The sequence below is a fragment of the Chanodichthys erythropterus genome, chromosome 9 (genome assembly GCF_024489055.1).
Source record: "Chanodichthys erythropterus isolate Z2021 chromosome 9, ASM2448905v1, whole genome shotgun sequence".
Classification (NCBI taxonomy): domain Eukaryota; kingdom Metazoa; phylum Chordata; class Actinopteri; order Cypriniformes; family Xenocyprididae; genus Chanodichthys; species Chanodichthys erythropterus.
This window is the reverse complement of record NC_090229.1, coordinates 5,612,956-5,636,785: the sequence shown is the minus strand read 5'-3', so window position 1 is coordinate 5,636,785 and position 23,830 is coordinate 5,612,956. Positions and strand designations below refer to the sequence as shown.

The 23,830-nt window shown below is 36.8% G+C and overlaps 1 protein-coding gene across 1 annotated transcript in view; it reads left to right on the top strand.

The window, feature by feature from the left end:
• The first annotated feature begins 862 nt into the window (after window positions 1-862).
• Window positions 863-23,830, top strand: part of lrrtm4l2 (leucine rich repeat transmembrane neuronal 4 like 2) — a 68,273-nt gene continuing 45,305 nt past the window's right edge. Inside the window, exons 1-2 of the mRNA XM_067395605.1 lie at window positions 863-945; window positions 1,703-1,869. Coding sequence (XP_067251706.1) covers window positions 863-945; window positions 1,703-1,869 — 250 coding nt within the window. The remainder of the gene's footprint in view (window positions 946-1,702; window positions 1,870-23,830) is intronic.

Below are 23,830 nucleotides of genomic sequence, written 5' to 3'. Positions count from 1 at the left end.
TACTTTATTTGTGTGCTTCAAATGGTGATACAGACATGTTGGTAATGCAATGAGAGGTTTGCACTACTTGACACTGAGGTTTAAGTTAAAAAGCATGATGTTAATTAAAGTGAAGTATTTCAGATATTACTCTATGCTGAACACAGACTATTCAAATGCTAAATCATAAAGTCTTTCATGCATAAAGGCACTGTGAAAGGTACAAATGCATGAGGTTAGACTTCACGTGTAGGTTCGCCACTCAAGTTCTTATTCATAAAGGAAAAGAACAAAAAAATGTAGGCAATATTTCAAACAGTGATTTTTCTGTAAATTGCTTGCATTCAGAAGCTCTTGCAATATATAAGCCGTGACCGAAGCATTCCTCTGAATGTTGTCTGTTTGCAAAGAAAATCAAAGATGCCATGCGTTTATATAACTGCAATCCATTTTACCCTTTTCCTTAACACCTTTAATTTTGTTTTGTAAGAAGTGGAGGGTTTTTTCCCCCAGTTCTCTAATACAACCTAGTGGAGAAATCACTGCCATCAACATCAATTTCCCTCTTATAAACGTGAAAAGGATCGACAGTATTGACCTCAAGCATTGATTGTGGTTTCATACAGTAGCCTGCCACATACAGTATTTATTCCTTACCCTCTACGTATAACACATAACAAGTAAAAGCTTGTCGAATGCAGAAGGAAGGAAGGTGAAGGCATGCAATCATTGCCCAGATAAATGCCACCGGCTGACACCAGTGAAATATGGGCGTCATTACGAGCGCATGGACAAACGTGATTGGGCAGTGAATGTTTACGGCCACCCGAGATGACCTTCGTACCCTATTATCTCTCGGCCCTTACTGACAGCCTTGTAGAACATGGAGGCGCTGATGAGAATTGCCACTCAACGGGTCATAGCCTACTTCAGGAAAAACCCATCAGTCTTGTGGATAGGACACAGGTAAGAGGCACGCAGAGAGCGGCGCACGAGAAACATGAGTCACTCTGCCTCGACACGCCAGCCTGGTGCCGCCCGCTGCTCTGAGCTGTCTCGATTGGCACTGCCTCTGCCCCATGTGCCTCAGAGAACACAGCCAGGCAGGCGTGTGGAATAATGAACAACAGGCCTGTCACTGTTTCGGGACCTTAAATTAGCATTAGCGGAAAGGGCTTTCTCTCTCTCTCTCTATCTCTCTCACACACACACAAACACACTACGACTCTCACCGACTCCAAAGTGATGACTCAAGAGATGGCTGGTGTTACACCTAATTTACATGACTTGAACGAAATGATGGAACCCCCATTCCTTTTATAAATAACAGTGTGGCACAATGCAGTCCGCTGTCTTGCATGTTTACATTTTGACTCTTGGATTGTAGTCAAAGTGTCTTGGCTGAAATTATTTTTAGGCATTGAGGAGAAGTGCTGGAAACACATAAACTGACAGCATGAAGAATTTCTGGCCAGTGAAAAATAACAGAGATGATGTATCTGTCCTCTGAAACGGGTTCAATATTGTCCTAAATTTGAACGCAGGTAATTGAAGGAGATTCAGATTTTTAGATTTACTAAAGAAATTGTGAGTGATGCTTAAAGGGGAGTACACTGCTATTTCATGTATTCTTATTTACACTGTTAAAGAGTTGGATTCTCATGCTAAACATGGCCAAAGTTTCAAAACATGAGTTGGATGTATCTCTTCCAAATCCTCACAGGATTCGGACTGTTTTTTCGAGTATCAGCCTGAGTGATGTCAACAAGTTCGGAATTCCTTGTACGGGACCTTCTCCTAGAAGGACACACATCGACCTGAGCGAGAGAGCACGAGCACGCCCATCAATGCGTGTTCGGCTTTACCGAAGTCATCGGCAGCGCTGCACAGGTCACAGGATTGCACGAAATCAACAATGTCAACAAAGAACTGTGTTTTTGATTGTGAGGGAAAGGTAACCTTGCTTCCCAAAGAACCCAGCATTAAGTGGAGCTGAGAGATTTGTGCTCACGCATTACATTGATGCGCTCTCGATGTTTGTTATTAAAATAACCATAGAAACTGATAGTTGCAATCACTTTGTGTTGTTTAAAATGAATGGAGAATATCTGGTGGCTGCTCGAGCCCTCAGGATCGGCGCTTATGGTTTCATAAACAAGGCCCAGTTCTACACTGGATTTACAGATCATTTGAAACTGAAAGATGGAGCGGTCACAGCGATAATGATCCCGGTCATGAGTCGGAACCACAGGTGGTGAGTAAAACTGCTTCAAATGTCTGTTTTGTTGGCAATAGCATCTAAGTGCATATAATGTATGCAACACGAACATAGTGAATTCATAAATTCATTATTCATCATTCACACGATATATTCATTATAGTGATTCAAAAGTTATCCAGGGATAATGCAATGGTGTATTGTGTGTGTTTAAATACATTTGTTTAGCTGCAGACGATCGCTATGCAAAAGCTGCGCTTGCTCGTCACCCTTTAGCTCTGCTCACACGGCACGGCTCCAGGCGCTCGGCTGTTTTCGGAAATACTCGGTACAGTGTGTGTATCTTTTATAAATATGATTAAACTAAAGGCTTTTTGGCGATATGAAGGATGCACCACTACTCTATGAGACTGGCAGAAACTGTGTGTGATACCCCCCCTTTAAAGGGTTAGTTCACCCATAAATTTAAATGATGTTATTAATTACTCACCCTAATGTTGTTCCAAACCTGTAAGACCATCTTTGGAACACAAATTAAGATATTTTTGATGAAATCTGAGAGCTTTCTGACCCCTCAATGTAATCACCACTTCCAAGGTCTAGAAAGGTAGTAAAGACATTGTTAAAATAGTCCATGTGACTGGTTTAACCTTAATGTTACAAAGCAACGAAAATACTTTTAGTGCACAAAAAAAAAAAAAAGACAATAATTTTCTTCTTTTCTTTTACAATACTGGTGCACTAATATAACAATATATAACAAATGCACAGATAATCATGTTTTAATGTATGACTCATGAAGAACTAAACCATTAATTAATAATAAATAGTCTATATGTAGTTATGTGGTTGCTAGGATGTTTTGGGTGGTTGCTATGTTAAAAGAGTTAACCCTTAAGTCTTTGCGATGTTCTGACAGATATACAGCCACCATGTAGAGTTGCACGATTCCAGATAACTTGAGAATCACGATTCCTTTTTTCTTTTCTTTTTTAAATAGAGATTGCAAAATTCTCCCATGATTCTGAACAAACAAATAAACAAATAAAAGTGGTTCTGGCAAAATATTAATTGTGGCAAATATTAATTTAAATGAATGATTTAAAACAAATGGTTTGAATGAATGATTTAATGACTCACTCATAAATACTTCACTTGTTTCATTACTGGATTAATCAGTGTATTTTAAAGGAATCTAACAATAGTCAAGCGATTTTTGTCATTTGCACAGGGGAAAACTGTGTATTGATATGCTTGTGACCGGGCTCAGACATACAGTGACAATAACAGCACCATACATAATCAATTGGTAAATATGAACGTACACAAATGTAGACAAAGTGGAGGGCACTGAGATATTAAAGTTATGTGCTATTCCACAGGTAGAACAATAAACGCAGACAGAGCAATAAATACAAATAAGTGGCAGTAACAGATTCAATAAAGGGTAAATAGTGTTAAGGGTATTAAGCAGTCCTGAGGTACTGAGATAAGAATGCTGAGGTACATCGGTGTCCAAAATGCCAGTGTAAAATGTCGCAGAGCTACATGAAAGAATATAAAAAGAATCTCTTGAATGAATGATTCAGTGGCAAATACATGTTTTTAAGGATTAGTTCACTTCTGAATGAAAATTTCCTGATAATCTACTCACCCCCATGTCATCCAAGATGTTTGTGTCTTTCTTTCTTCATTCGAAAAGAAATGAAGGTTTTTGAGGAAAATATTCCAGGATTGTTCTCCATATAGTGGACTTCACTGGGGTTCAACGGGTTGAAGGTCCAAATGTCAGTTTCAGTGCAGCTTCAAAGAGCTCTACATGATCCCAGACGAGGAATAAGAGTCTTATCTATAGAAACCATAGGAACTCCACTATATGGAGAAGAGTCCTGGCATGTTTTCCTCAAAAACCTTCATTTCTTTTCAACTGAAGAAAGACATGAACATCTTGGATGACATGGGGATTAGTAAATTATTAGGAAATTTTCATTCAGAAGTGAACTAATCCTTTAAGTCACTTAACATCGATACAATCATTATTTGAAGCGCCGAGTTACTTTCAAAAGGTGATTTGCTCTATTTTGATCACTACCGTAGGCATCAGTGTTAATCTCCAAACTGTAAACTTTTATCCCAGTACTTCTGTGATAATTTGAATATTTGTAAATAATGATACTGTGTGGTTGAAAAGACTGTTTGTGAAGCTGTTTAATACCTAAACATGACAGCGGCTCTCTCTGGCTCAGCGGCAGCACCAACACAGATCTGAATGTTTGCTGTGATTTTGTCAAAGGTTTAATAGACACAGGAGAATCGTTGTCATTTAGGAATATGTTCGAATAGAGATTGTGATATTTTAATGATTATTCGTGCAGCTCTACCATAAGACTGTGTCTAAACAACTAATCTGACCAACTAAAAATTAGCCAAAGGTAATCAGTCTTAATTTTCAGATCCATATAAGACCAATCTATTTTATATATAACTGGTGACTAGTCTAAGCCGTTTATGCAACTGTACACTTAGATGTGACTCAAGTGAAGTCGATCTTTCAAAATCATTTTGTGGGATTCTTTCACCTGTAGTATAGGTAAAACCCACTTGCTTAGTAACTAAATGAGAAATTAAAAGGATAGTTCAACCAAAAAATATATACATTTTCTTTTCTTTCACAGAAGTAAGGGTAAATGCCTGAATTTTGAACTATCCTTTAACTGTATTAGAGCAGTATGTATCTCATGCATGATCTCAATGTATTCTCTCTTTTAAAGGATAAATAATTTAAACGTACAAGCTTGTAATAATGAAGGCGAGAAATATGAAATAAATTATGAATTATTTGCCGAGCTCAGTTGGTGTTTTAAAGCTGAGTTTATGAAGGACAGTGATATGGTACTATAACAAGCAATTATAGGACATTAAACTCAAGATTCGATGGATTCTCAGTGAGTGAGGACCTTTTTTTAATCAGTACGTTATTTTTACATTTGCTCTGCAAATGCGCTGTGAAGCCTTTGAAGAACCTTCTTGGTTCTATAGATTATACAATTTCAGCACGCTTGGAAAAACCATCTAGTGGTGACAATAAAGCAGCTTACATCATATAGGGAAACTTTAGAAAATGTCAATCCATTTCACTGAGATTCATACCTGCAGTGTTAGAATTCATCGTCAGTGTGTATGTGCAGCATGCTACTGTATGCTGGAGGGCTTACAATAAGGTAATTGACTAGTTTGCAAAATCATAAGATATCAAATGAGTTGGTTCATACAAAACAGATGCAAAATGTAAAGAAAAAAAATCTTTTCTAGTATGTGAAAAGGTGCCAATTTTGTGTGCGCTGGTTGATTGACCAGGTGGATGAAGTTCTTTGCCTGCATAACTCGCATAATTCACGTGGGTGGAATTTGCTGGCTTGAGCCGTGGCCATTGAAAGCATGTCATAGATGTGGTACACAGACATTAGAATGAAATCAAAAGAGAGACTTTTGTCAGATGGCATTTTACATCAGAACATGCATGCACCCTTAGACTCCATCTTGTGTTGTATCTTTTTTAATATCAAAGTCACGAAATATCCATCTAGTTTGAATTACATTGTGAATTTATGTTCAGGATGAAATCATGCAAACGGACTCGTCTCCCTCTTCGTCAGAGATCAGAGCTTCACGTATTTATTTTCCACTATGACAATGACATATATTATTCATACTATTCAAATCTCACAAGCAAGCTCAACAAGTAAAACCTTCATATTCGAATTTTCCATGTTTGTGTCCGTAAAGATGTTTGACGCAGTCTTTGTAATGGGGTTATACATCATTCTTGGCAATGCATTCCAACAGAGCAATCTATCACACAGAATTACGCTGCTGTATTATTTACAAACATATGATTTAAAAGTCTAAATTCCACCCAGAAGCCTGGCAGTTCTGTTTGTGCCATATAATTGTCCACGAGTGAAGCAAACAGAAACTTGGAGGGAATTTGCACAAGCTTCTTTATGGAATAATTGTCTAAAACTAATGCATTTTCTCTTTTAACATTTCTCTCTTAAAACTCAATGTCCATTCCATACACAGTCTTTACCTGGAGGAAGGAAACCTCAAAGAAATGGAATGATCAAATTCAGGAAGCTGAGCAGGACTTTAGCCAGAGGGACAAGTTCATGGTCAGGCTCAAGTTCCATAATCGGAATATTATTCAAGCCACAATGATGATCTCGGTGACATGAAATATGAGGTGCCAAGAGGTGAACGTATGAGCTCTAAATCATGAAAGGGGGTTTTCAAAGTACAGTTTATGAAACAATGCCTAAATAGCACTGTTCAGATCAGTCTGTTTAATAAAAAGAGTCTCATTTACTTGTTTTATTAATTATAAAGACTATAGATATTTTTATGGTTTCTGAAGAAAATGTTGTAGCACTGAGTTTCCATTATCATTCACTATGATATTCTGTAAATCTATAGGATTACAATTACATGAAATGTATAGACTATTTTAAACTGACTGTTTAAAAAAGAAAGCTGCCAGTATTTTTTTTTAATCACATGACCAATGCTATTTTCATCCTCTGATTCATCATCTTATAAAGGGTTTAAGCTCAGATAATCAGTGAATCGCTCTATATCAATTCATAAATTCTCATTAAACACCCACCCAGTGTGTTAGATGGCATCATCCTTCAGTGGAATTCATTTATAATATGATCTACAGCTGACAACACAAAGGAACAAGGCCTTTGAATTAAATAAGTGCTTGTATGAGCAGCCAAGAATAAACATGCCAGTATTAAATCCCTACCGACTTACATTGATATCTATGGAAGCTCATTTATGCCACTGAATAAAAATGGTAATTGCGACTTTTTATCTCACAATTCTCACTTTTTTTTCTCACATTTGTGAGTTGTAAAGTCAGAATTGTGTGATATAAAGTCGCAATTACGTGTTAGAATTGTGTGATATAAACTTGCAATTCTGAGAAAAAAAATCCCTCAGAATTGGACTTTATGACTCACAATTGCAAGTTTATACCTCACAATTACAAGAGAAAAAAATAAGAGTTGTGAGAAAAAAGTCAGAATTGCTAGTTTATATCTCGCAATTCTAAATTTATAGCTCGCAATCACAAGTCAATTATGAGAAAAGAAGTCCGAATTTTGAGAAAAAAGTCAGAGTTGCGGGATATAAACTATAAAATCTCACAATTCTGACTTTATTTCTCGCAATTGCGAGTTTATATCTCAAAATTCTGACTTTATTTCTGACAATATCTCACAATTCTATTTCTCGCAATTGCGAGTTTATATCTCAAAATTCTGACTTTATATCTCACAATTCTGACTTTATTTCTCACAATTGTGAGTTTATTTCTCACAATTCTGACTTAATATCTCACAATTCTGACTTTATTTCTCACAATTGTGAGTTTATTTCTCACAATTCTGACTACTTCTTGCAATTCTGACTTTTTAACTCGCAATTCTGACTTTATTTATCGCAATTGTGAGTTTATATCATGCAATTTTGACTATTTCTCGCAAATCTGACATTATGGCTCGCAATTGTGAGTCAATTATGAGAAAAGAAGTCAGAATTGTAAGATGTAAACTCACAATTGTGAGAAAAACAGACAGAATTGTGAGATAAAAAGTCCCAATAACTTATATATATATATATATTAGTGGTGAAAATAAGCTAGATATCACATAGACCTGAGTGTTGGCTGGGCTAATAAGTGACCTCCCCAGCAACCACATAGCAACACACTAATAGATCTCAGTAGCAAGCATGAAGCATTGCCTCAGAAACCTCCGCAGCACCCTAGCACTGCAGTGGTGAGTTTTGCACAGGTAAGCACCACTCATATATTCTTCAGAAAATGTAAAAAAACTAGTTTTTGGGTTATGGCTGTTAACTCTGATTTTATTACCTTCCACCACTCCAACAACTAAAATAGTCTAAAACATTTAGCAGTACATTAAATATCTGTATTGTGCAAAATCATTTGCTGGAATCTCTTTTTCTCTTCAAAACTCTGAAATCAAAGGAAATGTTCATCTAAGTAATCCAAAGCACTTCAATACAGCTGGAACATTTCTCAGAATGCACTTAAAAGTTAATAACAATTCAGTTCTGAATGTTTAACGCACTCTGGATTGCACCCAGTTGCTATTTCTATCCTTTATCTACCCTCTTATATCCTCTATCTTAAAGTTCAAATAAATGCTATTCTTTTGAACTTTCTATTAATTAAGGAATCCTAGAAAAAAGGCCAGTCCATAAAAATAGGGCCGGGTGTACTGTTAATATAAAGGCATTTTCCATTTACCGGTATTTAGAATTTTGCATGGCAGATAATTAACAATACCGTTTCCCTTTTTCTACAGATTTTGATTGCTTCAACAAGACATTGTGCTACTTTTGAATCACATGCATTTCAAGTTCAAAGCAAGACAAAAAGATGATGCTTGGAGATGCTATTCTTTCTCTAAGTGATTAGATGAACGTTTTTATGCCTGAGGGCCAAAATATCATACAGAATATCATAGAGACTTGAAAATGGGCTCTACTGACCTAGTCTAGCGAACAACCACTTAGCAACCAACTAAAACACCCTAGCAACCCTATAGCAAAGTGCTAAAAACCACTCACAATACTTCAGCATCATGGTGGCGAGTTCTGCACGGGCACACTGTTATAGATTATCTAGATTATTATTCTTTAACGTTCACTCCATCTTCCTTCTTACCTCTCGTCTTACCTCTGATTTTGCACATTTGAGCTAGTAAAAGATAGCCATCGCAACATATCTGCTTACTTCAGTTCATTTGAACTTTAAAACGTTTCTCTGATCAGAGACTAAATCGGGAGCTGCTGTAATGGGTTTTACAGCCATGCACTGAATGTGAAAATACACCCCCTGTGAGAGAGTCCGAGTACGAGGAGGAACACTGAGCTTGTTCACATTGGCTAACAAATGCGTCTATTCATTACATCAGCATGCAGAAGGGCTCAGATACAGCCCAGATTCTGCTCAGATACACACACACACACACACACACACACACACACACACACACACACACACACACACACACACACACACACACACACACACACAGTATGTACGCAAAGATGGTGTGTCTCCTGCTTTCATGGACTAATTTTTGTGTCCACATCATATCATGTGCTGTCTAATTTTTTAGATTTTTGTTGTTGTTGTTGTTGTTGTTGTTGTTGTTTGTATTATGAACACATACTGCAACTTTCAGACATCAAAACTCATTGTTATGATCAAAAGCATTTATTGAAAGTATAGCTGCAAAAATGGCATATTTAGTGCACCATTCTGACGTCAGACAGATGAATACATTAAAGGGGCTATATGTAGAATTCAGAAACCCTTGTTAGTAGCGACACCGGTGGCTGTTAAGTGAACTGCAGCCGGCAACTTATTGCTCGTGCTCGCACTTGTCCACACATAACGTACAAGACACTGATCCAAGGCCCTGATATACTCACGGTAAAAGTTGGAAATACATTTGCAGCGACAGTTTAAACATTTAGTTCAGAGAGCAAATTAGAACACATTTCAGTGCTGATTGTTGTGTGAATCTGTTACATTCAAAGACAGCATTTATGCATGGAGTTTTCTGCTGCTGTGCCTTTAAGACATCTATTTAACTCTAATGGTCAGCGAAAGGGTGGAAAATGGTCATAAACTATACTATGGATGTTTTGGCACACACAAAAAACTTCTGACATTATAAGTAAAGAAATGCATGACATTACCCCTTTAAAAGATAATGCCACCTCATTAATCTCCTCGACTCTGCCATGATTGGGAATTTCTGGCACGTTGTGCCACCCATAGAAGGCTAAAGCGATGCCACAGGGCACAGCTCCTATTGAGACTCAAAATTAAAACACCGGCCTCCCTCTGCCTGTGGATTTATGAGGAAGATTTCAAAGCTCAATAACTGTGTGCAAATGGCCAAACTCTCAAACTATTCTGCTTTATAGCATCATTTTAGCAGAGCTTGTGTGGTGTGACTGTACAGCCAGGCCTGTTCATGCAGCTCAGCTTTATCATTAATTCATTACCTGACCTTTCGGAGGGGTAGTTAGTTGCTCTGGGACGGTTCTAGGTTGCTACTTGCTACTCCTTTGAATTTAGGTCAGTATTTTCAGAAATCACGCTATGTCAGCAAAATGCAGAGGAAGTAAATTATGGTGGTTCAATCTATAAAGTACTTTATTTTAAAACTTGAACCACCACCTTAATATATATTAGATGTGTGACCCGTTTAAGTAAATAAAGTAACGTCGATGGCCGGGTGCGTGTGCGTCGCTTACCTGGGGAACACATGGCACCAGGATGCACTATGGGAAGAAGGCAAGCCGGCCGAGGCAGTGTGATGCTTTGGGAATCCTTGGGTCCTGCCATCCATGTGGATGTTACTTTGACACGTACCACCTACCTAAGCATAATTGCAGACCATGTACACCCTTTCATGGAAACGGTATTCCCTGGTTGCTGTGGACTCTTTCAGCAGGATAATGCTTCTGACACAAAGCACAAATGGTTCAGGAATGGTTTGAGGAGCACAACAACGAGTTTGAGGTGTTGATTTGGCCTCCAAATTCCCCAGATCTCAATCCAATCGAGCATCTGTGGGATGTGCTGAACAAACAAGTCCGATCCATGGAGGCTCCACCTCACAACTTACAGGACTTAAAGGATCTTCTGCTAACATCTTGGTGTCAGATCCCACAGCACGCCTTCAGGGGTCTAGAGGAGTCCAAAATCAAATAAAGACAACATATATTAATAATTTATTTTTAAATAAATATTACATAATGTATACACACTTTCTAAAAAAGTTTAGACACCATACATATTTTTTTCTGATTATTATTGTAAATATGTACATTAAATCTTTCTGTTAACAACACAACACAAAATTATTGGCCATTCATTAATGATTTCTTAGTCACAATGTGAAAACTGCAATGCAACACATTGCCTTTATGTGGGTTATTGCTTAGTTATTTTTCACCAAGGCTGAAATTAGCACTGTAGTTTTACACTGTTACACAGTTCTGACAGTGCAAATCACATTATAAGCTGTAGAGTAATGCCATGGTTCAGCACACTGTCATCTTATGTATAGTTACATGAAAAAGAGCTGAACCTATAGCCATCAGAGATACATAACATGTGTCTGAGAGACAGTACATGATGATGTGGTATTACTTACACTTTCAGTTCAGTCACAGAGCACCGCTCATATTAACCTACTCTTAAAGGTCAAACGACAAAGTAAAGATAAAACCACTAGACTGACATCTAACCTGGAAGAAATGGCCAAAAAAAGTCCACAAAGGCATTACGGGTTTGAGTTCAATTCCCATACCTCCAATTTCAGAACTTCACGAGTCGTTATTTGCTTTCAGTGGAGATTCTGAGTGAGCTTTTCTGAGAGTCTCATATGTGGGCGGACGGCAGTGAGCCGAAGAGGAGCCGCAAATACAACAGAACTGTGAAAAGCCCTGAAATCTGCACATGCACTTTCTAAAGAAGTTTGACATTCTGCTCCCGATGGTTACCTCAGAGAGGAAAAACAAGAGAATCACACTGGATTCAATCCATCAATGTGATGAAATCAATCACTGAAGGTGAAGTGTGCAATTTCTGCACCACTGGTGGCAACAAACAAACTTGGAACAACTCTGAAGAAATGTAAGTGGTGTTTGCCCATGCAAAAAGGACAAACAAAGATTCCAGTGTGTTGTATGCAGTTGCTAAGGTGTTCTGGGTGGTTGCTAGGTGAAGCGCATCCCAAGCCTACAGAATAGTCTAGTCTCCAGACATGGCTTCATTGCAAGTCTGTGAGAGTTACAGTGTTAATAACAATAACAAAAATGTTTTCAGAGACAAGACATACTCAGACCAGGCTTTCTCATTTGATTGACAGCTAGAATTAGCTGCCAGTGTGTATATATATATATGTCCTTGAGCAACGCTTCAGTTCATCAATTTAAATAAAAGATGGCAAACAGATGAAGACCATTTGATAGTCATCATTTCAGAGCAGTCCAGAAATCAAAGCATTTCAGCTGCAAGTGTGTTGTTGATGGGGTGAGCTATTGTACCATTTCATATTATGATTACAATAGCAAGAGCTGCATGCTAGAACATAACTTATTAATTTGTTCATGCTATACAAACAAACACGCCAGAGTGTTGCTGTATTGCACGCTCATAAAGGACATGACACATCAAGCGAGGCTGTCATCCACTCATTTCACAATATCCATGCAATGTATTCAAAAGGTTCTCCTCTTCCCCACCGCAACACAAGAGCAATGCTAGAATCCCTGTGAATGCATTAATGATCCCGTGGTTCGTTTAAAGCATATTGACAGAGACATTCACTGAAAGGTTAGCAAATACTGCATTGTTCTGATCAAACAGTTTGCCATTTACAACCTCACCAAAATATAGACTCACAAAAGCTGTATAAAGATATTCTATTCAAATGATGTTAGCTTTACTTCCAGGTTTGTGGGTTGACTTTGGAAAAATCTACAAGTTATAATCAATTAGCATATGCAAATCAATCCCAGGCTTGTTATTGCAAAATTACGTCCTTCATGCAAGTTCTGTGACATTTTCAAAGTGAAATGTCCAGTGAGTGGCACTAAAAGCAGGTTCAGTTTTATCTGGAACAGACAAACTCGGATTTGGCGATGTTAACTGAGCAGTAGGTTAATGAAAAGGTTCATCAAGTCCTCATGAAATCAAAATTGAAGGTTTTTTTTTTTTTTGCTTTGTTTTTGATATGTTAGCCTTACTGTTATCTATAAGCTAGTGTGCTCCAAACCAATGACAAATTTGCATTTAGAAGATATAAGCATTTAAAACATAGTCTTTCACTTCTGCCAATATGGATCAATAATTTCAATGACATCACACTGCATTTCAGCTTTTCAGATTTTCTGTCCAATCAAATGCTCTCTAGAATCTAAAGAGTCACGCTCCCTATTATAAATAGATGCTGAAGCTACAGCTAAAATTGGTCACTTATTCACTCATTTACTATTGTCTACAAGGGGATAGGAAATGATTTAGACAGTGTAAATATGCTTTCCATTGGGGTGAATGAAATGTGGTTTCACGTTAGTGTCATGTGAACCGCTGCACACAGTCTGATCCATCTATTTTAAAGCGAAATGGAGGAGAATAGGAGGATAAACAGTTAGAGATGAGAAGGAAACTAAAGCTTTACTGAGCTCAACGGCCCTGGCTGAGCTGTGACAAAAAACAAAACGCTATTGCCTATTTTTCCCTAAGGGGAGGAGCTGTTCGGTATGTCCTGTCTTCCTGTTTCAGTGGAAATGGCGTTAACACATTGAATAATGCTGTGCGTTTCAAGGCACTTCAGTGGGCCTTTAAAGCTCTATCGTGTTTGAAAACTACACTAAACCTTACCTTAAACCTAACCGATGGTGTTAGCAAAAGCAAACATGAGATAAAAACACATTTGCTGAAGAAACCATGACATTTTAGCTTTTATACATATTTTTCCTAACAAGAATATAGCGTTTTAGATTATGGGCACTTCCGGTTCGGGGAAGTTCCACTCAAAAAAAAAAAAAAAAAAAAAAAAAAAAAATGAAACAAATCATTTCAAATCATAAGGTTGCGTAAAGAATAATTGATGATGGCCCAGTGAATTATTAGAAAAATAATGCACACCCAAGGTGTATAATACCAATTATACAATAACAAGTATGATTATAGCAAGAGCTCTTTCAGTCGCTGAATTTTTTTCTTTCTTTTTTCTCTTTAACCTTTGAATTCTGCTGTAACAGTATGAACACAAACAAATCAGCTCTTCCGATTTAACTGACAATATATCCCATGTATAATTCACTGGAATGCATAAGAATCTCTTGATTTCTCTCCAAATCCTCACATCTCTTTCCAGGTTTGTTTTCACAAGGATGCTTTAAAATGTAATTGTCTCCCCTTTGCACTACTAATCTCTATTAGCAGTGTTTACTATTGTTTCTGTCAAAATTACAACTTTGAAATATTATCACTCAATGTTCCAGTTAATGAACATTTAAGGCAACGTGCAATACAGACATTACAGTGATATTCAATACGTCTGTATTGATGTGGAAATAATCTTTTATGGGGTTTTAATCATGGTCTGTTGTAGTAATTTGTTAATGCTTTTACACGTTTAAATTTACATTTATTAGTTGAAGCATGAGTTGAATAATGTCATCTCATTGTACCCAGTTTTTGAAAATGCATATTGCGTTCATAGAGCGAACCTTTTACGATGTTTACATCCAGAGTTGTGAATTTAACTTTTGCGCAAAATTGAAATATTGTATTAAAACATTTGCGAATAAAGCTCCGTTTCCATCCAGTGATAAAGTAGATCAAATTTTTATCTGAATCAATTGAGCGTATACGTTTTTTATGCTGATTTTTAAAATTTTGCTGTTTCCATCTAGCGTTTCTTTATGCAATATCCCAAAATGCGTATAAAAATATCTGGATGAAAACATAGCTACTTATAGTTTAAAGTTTAACTGAAGTTACTCCCATAATTTGCATCATGGATAACAACTCTTATCACAAATGCAATGCTGTACCAGTAGAGCTGCTGAACAAGTTTACTATAGCTATGTTTTCATTCACCTATTTTTATGCACATTTTGGGATATTGCATAAAAAACGCTGGATGGAAACGCATACATTCTAAAAATGCGCATAAAAACGTATGTGCTTAATTGAGGCAGATACATTTTTTTATGCGATACAAAAACGTGTGCATAATGGAAACGCATTTACCGAATAAATTCCTTGATGCGCATCAAAAAAGGCGTGTGACTTTGCGATGGGATGGAATAATTGGACTAACCAGTGCACCGATCTCGTTGCACAGAATCGGAAATGCCTGAGCAAAGTCTGTCAACAAAGTGGTTCAGTAGGTATAATGACCTCTCAGAACTGTCTTACACGACTGCGTCCCCAAACAGCAGACATTTGTCTCCGAAACCAAGATAACATGACTGAATTTATTGCATTTTATGCACACTCTGATGTGCAAGTATAAAAAAAATATTACATAGAGTGGTTTCCCCTAATTTTCTTGGTGATATTTAGCACCAGTTTATCAGGAAGTGACGATTTTGCTCTCTTCGACTCACTAGATGGAAACGCTGCTTTATTCCTAAATGTTTTATGATATTCCAATTTTGTGCATAAGTTAAATTCGCAACTTTGGATTGAAACATAATTTCCGTCAGAAAAGTCCAAACATCAAAATGCATTAGTTTACAAATCATGCACTGTGGTAAAAAGTGTGTCGAAGTCATAACATAGCAAGGAACTGCATGAAAGTACGTTTTTATTAATCAATAATATGCGTATGTAAAAGTTGTTGGGGTTTTACAGCACAAGTGTTCAATTCAACTGCAAACTGCACTGTAAAGGAATGAAAAAGTTTCCATCATTGATTGTTATTTTCCTGTTTATGAAGCTGCTTTGAAACAATCTATATTGTATAAAGGGATACTTTATAAATTGACCTGGCTTGTTTTGCTCTCCAATAGGCCAAAAGCATAAATCACACATTGTCTCAGCAAAAGAGTTTGTTCTACACCCTTAACCTTCAGTATCAAACTTAAGTTCATAACTCATCCCACATCTTTTATGCTATAAGCATGAATTATTCCTCAAATCATGCAGCTATTACTTTTCTAAGCAATCAGATATGCAGCTTATGGATAATAAACAGCTGAAAGTGCATTAAACGGATTGGATACGAGTCATATCTAGAGACTAGAATAGATACTGACCTAGCAACAACAAGAAACCCTAGCAACCGCATAGCAACCTGTCAAAACCACACAAGGCACCTAGCATGGCGAGCACCGGTGCTTGAACTAACATAACCTTATTCTTTCACTCTTCAAAATTTCTCACCGTCTGAAATCACAGAAGACTGGTCATTTAAGTCATCCAAAACACTTCATTAAAATATATCTTAGCTTAATATTACATTTATATCAGCTACAGAGATGAGTCAAGAGAGCTGTATGGGGTGATGTGGAGTGGTCGGTGAGTCAGTACTGAGAGTCGCGGTATGAGACGGTGAAAGGAAGTCTTTGAATCAGGTGCATTTCAAGGTTGAAGTGGGTCTGACAGACATTCATTTGAGATTAAGAATAAAACCTGAGGGTGAAAGAACAATGTCACACTGCTGGTGGACTCATAAAACACTCTCCTCTACATTTTTGAGGAAATTGTTTGATGTCTTCTTTTTTTAGATGTGTTACAAAACTTTAAAATTGTGCAAAATTTTCAAACGCCTCAAGACAAACTTCTGAATGATTTTAAACTCTAAATGTGGACTGGTCAACCTGAATGGGAATGAGTAATGTATGTTTGATTTTCTTACCTACAAAGATACAGTAAAATAAGATCTTTCTTTCCTGCCCCAACTAACCAAAAAAGAAGTCATTGTCAATGCTTCATTTATTCTGTAAATCAAATCACATCAAATACCGCTTTCATTTCTCAATTGTTTATTCTTAGCAGAAATAACATCAAATGTAGAGCAAAGGCAGTTCATACCAAACACAATAACTAATAATTGTTCTAATTCTATGAGAATAGCAACCATAACGATAACGACCCAGAGGAATGAAATTGTTGGAATCACTCAAAGAATGATCATTTTACGATAAAACGATAAAAACATTGACAGGCAATCAGAATCCACCCGAGTTTAAAAAGCGTGCGCATTTAAAGCAGAAAACACCATAACTGCGAGCGTGCTTGTAATAAACAGAATGTTCTCATCTGTTGGGGTGGAAGCTAATATAGTTATCATTATAGTTATGTTTGTGTGTGTGTGTGTGTGTGTGTGTGTGTGTGTGTGTGTGTGTGTGTGTGTGTGTGTGTGTGTGTGTGTGTGTGTGTGTGTGTGTGTGTGTGTGTGTGTGTGTGTGTGTGTGTGTGTGTGTGTGTGTGTGTGTGTGTGTGTGTGTGTGTGTGTGTGTGTGTGTGTGTGTGTGAACAGCCTTAAGTCTTCTGCTTTTCATTTGTTCCTCTGGTAACACTTTACAATAAGGTTCATTAGTTAAACATTAGTTAATGGATTAACTAACATGACCTAACCAGGAACAATACATGTGTTACTGTATTTACTAATCTTCATTAACGTTAGTTAATGAAAATACAGTTGTTCATTGTTTGTTCATGTTAGTTCACAGTGCATTAACTAATGTTAACAAGATTCTAATAATATATTAGTAAATGTTGAAATTAACATTAACAAAGATTAATAAATGCTGTATAAGTGCAGTTCATTATTAGTTCATGTTAACTAATGTTAACTAATCACCCTTACTGTAAAGTGTTACCGTTTCTCTTGAGAAAAAGACAACAGTAATCTCACGTGTCTCCTCTAGAGTTTCAGAAGAGATCTCAATAATGCCACTATACACTGTAATATATATATAAACTATTATTTATATAAAATTCAATCATATGTGATGTGTCCTACAGGGCCTGGGAATCTCCTTTTATTGTTTTTCATTTTAAATGATATGGTAATTCATAGTTTTTACTGCCAAAAAAAAAAAAAAAAAAAAAACACACATTTGACAGTAATTTTACTTTAAAATACATATAATGTATATATGGTATAACTTACAGTTAACCAATTAAGGTTTATACTGTAGAATTTTTATGGTCTTTTTCTGTAAAAAAAAAAAAAAGACATTTATATGCTCAAATATTCCAATATACCAAAGTCTGTGATTGAAAGTCAGAGATCGTACAGTTCTCAGTTAATATCCATGTAAATTTTACAGCACTGCACGCTTGTGTGTCAACAAGGTCTGTTTTGAGACTTAAAAACCATTTTGCATGAAGTTGAGAACTCTTGAGTTATGCACGAGCAATCTCTAAGCAATAAAATTTTCCTTTTTGGTAAATGGTTTGTACGTCTTCCACTTTGATATGTATTTTTAATTTTTTTTTTCCCAGAGAGGATGGTGGAACAAATTATTTATTTTCAGTGACAGCACAATATGCTTAAGGTGTCACAATAACTAAGCAATATGTCTTTCTTTTGGGACTGAGCCCAGAGTGCTGTCTAAAGTGAGAAATACGACGCTTTCCTTCAGATTATTCAATTAAAATGCAATTGTAATTTATATACATTTACATGGATTTATTCCACATCAGTGCCGTATATAACATGGCTGTGTGGCCATAATGTGGAAAAACATCACGAATATTGACAATAAAGTTCTCCAATCTCACATGGCCTGAATGAATCAACCGTACACTCTGGGTTGTTTTTTTCCACCCAAACACTGGGCTGAGCCAGTCAATTTCATGGGTTATTTTTTTCCATGGGTGGGTAATTTTTGTGTAACCCAGCTGTTGGGTTAGAGGCTGGTCAATCTCATTGACAGTTGAAACAATACACCCTTCCCCACCCGCAACAACCTGATGAAACAACCCAGCTATTGGGTTCAGTGTTGCCAAGTCTGCAGTTTTCCCGCAGAATTTGGCTACTTTAAAGGGATAGTTCACCCAAAAATGAAAATTGGATGTTTATCGGCTTACCCCCAGGGCATCCAAGATGTAGGTGACTTTGTTTCTTGAGTAGAACACAAATTATGTGTTTTTAACTCCAACTGTTGCGGTCTGTCAGTTGTATAATGCATGTCAATGGGAACTTTGTCTATAAGAGTAAAAAAAACATGCACAGACAAATCCAAATTAAACCCTGCAGCTCGTGACGACACATTTATATCCTAAGACACAAAATTATCCATTCTTGCGAGAAACCAAACAGTATTTATATCATTCTTTACCTCTAAAACACCACTATGTCCAACTGCCCTCCACATCTGGTTAGTGAGGGCTGAACGCGCTCTGACAACGGAAGTGATGTCTCGCACTGACTTCCGTCATCAGAACGTGTTTTTTTAGAAACAAAGACGCCTACATCTTGAATGCCCTGTCGTGTAAGCAGATAAACATCAAATTTTCATTTTTGGGTGAACTATGCCTTTAAAACTGTTGCTGTGGGTTGTTTTTCATGTCTGCGGGTTGAAGCGACCCCAAATAACATGATATTTAGCCCCTGGAATGCAAATTTTACCAGGGGAACCCCACAAAAAATGTGGATATTACCCTCCAGTATGCGATTTTTACAGAGGGACCCTCCAAAACTTGATTGGACTTGTTTTGGGCTGGTTTTGTGTAGCAATTGGACAGATTTTGTTGTGAAAACCTGGCAACCCTGGATGGGTTACACAGACCGTGGGCTTTTTGCATCCTCGTCAGGAGAGAGCAGATGACGATGCCGCTGAATTGGTGCTTTACTTCGGTAAAATAAAGGTTTGTATACATTTTATATCATCTAAAAAGTCTTTCCAGTGCTTTAAATCATTTTATTCAATGCAACCCTCTGCGCTTACAACAGGAATATATAAACACTGTAAAAAATGACCATGATTTTAACAGTAAAAGACTGTAAAAATGCTGCGGTGAAAAACTGTCAATTGGTTTACAGAAAGTTTCCGTACTATATATGGTAAATAACTGTAATAGATCTAACGGTACATTTGATGTAATTTTACGGTAATATACCATTAAATTCACAGTTTTTGGAAGGGAAAAATAACAATCCATTGTAAAATTTACAGTGAAAAAACATAAATTGACATTCCCACAATTCCCTGCGTGACACTTCACATTTTATATTTTTTCGTTGAAATAACTGTTTCTTCTTAGTTTTTCTCATTTTTTTTTCTAACCCAGCATAGAATGAAGTCTCAATACTTAGAACACATGTAATTCCAAATACTCTAAACAACTTGAATTCACTGGAGGTTGACTGGAGTTCATAGGTTCACCATGCCATTTTGAGACAAAAGCCATCTTGTTTCAGAATAGCTCGGCCTGTTACGCAGTCAGAGAGTGGTTTTACTGATAAATTGCATCTTGTCATTTTCTGAGCACTATTCCCCATTCATTGAGATTGAAAGAGATTATCGATTAGGTAAATGTTTTAAGGGTTTCATGATGTGAACCACAAAGAAGAACAAAAGCAAATTTGGAACAGGGCGTCTCTCATTTCTGTCCTTTCAGAACAAACCGAGTGAGGAAAAACTTGCTAAACACTCACAAGTGCCACATGAGGTCTTCAATCGATCCAAAAGACTCATTCCTGAGGTTCCATTCTCTCTTTCCTTTTGCCTGCCAGCAACTAAAAGCTTTCTCATCTCACGCTCGTTCCAGACTCGTGGCCCTATTCCTGCAGCAGTATCAGCCGCGGCCCGGCGGCTCGCCTGTCTTCTGAACCATTTCTTAATTACTTTCAGACGAGACCTGACAGAGAGCGCTCCCTCTGATTAACTGGACACAGCGAAAGTTAATACCTCCAGCTGCATTCATAAAGTCCATGAGGGGAGTTCTGGAGCATTGCATTGATATTGTTCTCCATGTTTTTCCATAGCTTTCCGCCATCTTGAATGAAGTGCACTCTTGTGCTCCCAGTGGGTCATTTTATGGCAAATCAGAGTTGTTTAAGTGGGTGAAATTAAAATACACGGTACACCCGCAGTCTATGCTGGAAGAGACTTTCAGAACGTACATTAACAAAAGGGAAACAACCTCCTGAATATCTTCATGCAGTGATTAAAGAGTGTTCATAAAGTCCAGCTGAGAAAAGTCTTCAAACAACTGTTGCACACAGGTATTGTTGCACAAGTTATACCAAAAAAGGGATAATTCATCATTTCCTCATTTATCCTCAGAGATTTTTAAAAAATCTCTCAATGTTTTTTGGTTACACATTATTTTGATAGTCCACTTTAGACAATCTACTAACGATAAGTAACTTTGAAACTACAATTAACAATATATTCATAGAATTGATTAATCTAGTTATTACTCATTTAATGTTAATTCCTGCAGTACATTTTGTTGAATTGAAAGTTGATGAAAAAGAATGAATTAATTTTTTTTTACAAATATGTCATACAGCTGATGAGCCAAGAAGAGTCTTTAAGCAAATACTAAAATACATAATGAAATAATGTGTATTACTTTAATAATTATTGCACAGTAGCACTTCAGACGACCTAATTTTGATTTCCCAAGTCTAGGTCCTTTTCTGATGCTGTTCACTCCCTCCTTTCCTATAAATTCATATCTTTAGTCAATTGTCCTATCCAATTAAAAGCCAAAAAAAGACATCAACAGCCTAGAGTTAAAATATGTAGAGAGAAACTGGCAGAAAAATAAAAGGTTATTGAACATCCAAAAATGCACTTCTCAGGCAGACAGGGAACTTTTGTGTTACAGAAACTGACCCTGACCTCTCCTATTTAACGGTTTGAGGTTTCATTATGGTTGTATAACGTCATACATTTTAAATGCTATGCATTCAGTCAGCCTCAGTAATCTTATGGAGTTGAGGTGGCGTTTACAATATTGTTTTTGACATTAAAAGGTCAATACACACACACACACACACACACACACACACCCCTGCCATATACTGTATACACACAAACACAAAACACACACAAAACCTTAGAGTATAACATGAAGACGCTTGATAAAGCAGAATAAAGTATGTATAAATGTCATGTCTTTCTCCAAGGATACCTTATTCCTGAATCAAAGACTTTTTAAGGGGCTACAGATTATTAATTCATGCTCACTCTATAGAGACGCACTAAAAAATGTTTAAGAGGCTTATTGAACAGGGGAAATAAACAGTAAGATGTGTTAACACTCCAGTAAATACCAAAGACGCATGAATAAAGCCCATACGAGTCTGTCGCCACAGGTAAAAAGAACTAAATGCTTTTAGAATCAATTCTCAATGTCAGTCATTGTCAAGAAAAAAAAACCTATAACCATAAAACCCGAATAAATCATGCACTGACAGCAGTAATTATGCAAGCGAACATTTTTTTTAGTGGTTTTACTGGCACATAGCTCATTTAAGTAATTACCCAGAGGTCAAAGCAGACAGTCTTGCATAAGCCAGGGCAAGTCGTTTTTTGAGATTTGGTCTTGTATTTTCCAGCGCTAATGTGATCAGAAGCGTCGGGATAAAAGTTATAGCTTATGGTCTGCAGAGCTGTCGGAGTGCACTCTTTCAGATTACAATATCAGCTCAGCGTGTTAAAGGTAGAGCTCATCTCTGCCTTTTCTTTAGGCACAAAAAAGAGTGGCTATAAAGATGAAAAATGGCATGAAAAGTAGCTTAGCTGTTAAGTCGGTGCTGGACTCTTTACAAAACTTCGCTGAGAAGAAAATTGATATCAAAATGACTGCTTCAAAATGTCATGCTTCATGATAAACGACCAGATAAATCTTTAAAACCCTTTCACGGCAGCGCCACGTTTCTTTTCAGTGACTATTAGGAAAATAAACTTCTTTTAGACGTTCCCGACTTTATAACCTTTACGCTATATTCCAAATATTGATGCTGTTTTCATTTTGAAACTCAGGAAGTGTTGTTGTGCTAGGAAACTTTGACTTTCCCCTCCAAAGAATCCTCCGGGAGCTACACACAGAGCGCTGTGTACTTCGGCTGTTGAAATGGGATGTATTTTTCACACAACCTGACATTTAAAAAACATATTCTTTAGGGATTCAGTACCCAGTACATTCTGTCCTGTTAATTTTGTGATTGACATGTATTAGTGCCTTTAATGTGAGGTTAGGACAAACAATTAAGCCAAAAATCAGCACTGTATTTTTAGATTAATCATTTTACACATATATATTTAGGGCTACTTGAAGCTACCTGAAAAATATGAACTAGTTTAAATTCAAAGGCATTTTAAATTACCCTAACCAAGAGTAAAGCAAGTAACTTGCCCCACACTGGACATCCTGTAAATGATCCCTCAAATCACGCTGAGAGGTTTATTCATTTCACTTTTGTAAACAACTGGACTAAAATGGGTGAAAAAAAAAAAAAACTCTTACATTGGAGGAGGCATCTGAGTATTTCCTAAATAACAGAATATCATATACATGCACAGTAAATTCAGAATGTCTGATCTGTGCCAAAAGGTATTGATGGTAAAAATCTATTAATAACAAGTAACCATATTTGGTCAGTGATGATATTAGTCAATCACTTTTCTTTATGATGATGATGATGATGATGATGAAAAATATATCACCTGATCACCTCCATTTCTGGCTTCCTTTTTGAAAAATTATGTTTTGGTAAACACTGTTACAATGACATACAAATCCAAGAATCAAGCTGACAAACTAAAGGAAACTCGGATCACCATTATGGTGACATTTTCAATAAAACATCAACATAAAAAAACATTAAACAAAACAAGGTGGAGCTCTGTCAATACAATTCAGAATTTAGGAAATGGCTCCCTTGCAATTAAAGTGTTTAAGACATGTTTAGACATTTATTTCTCCAAATTACATTTGACAGACTTTAAGCATGCCAATTAATATTATTACAAATTATCAGCCACACTGTTTTCAGATATAATAAACTTTATAACCAACCAAATTTG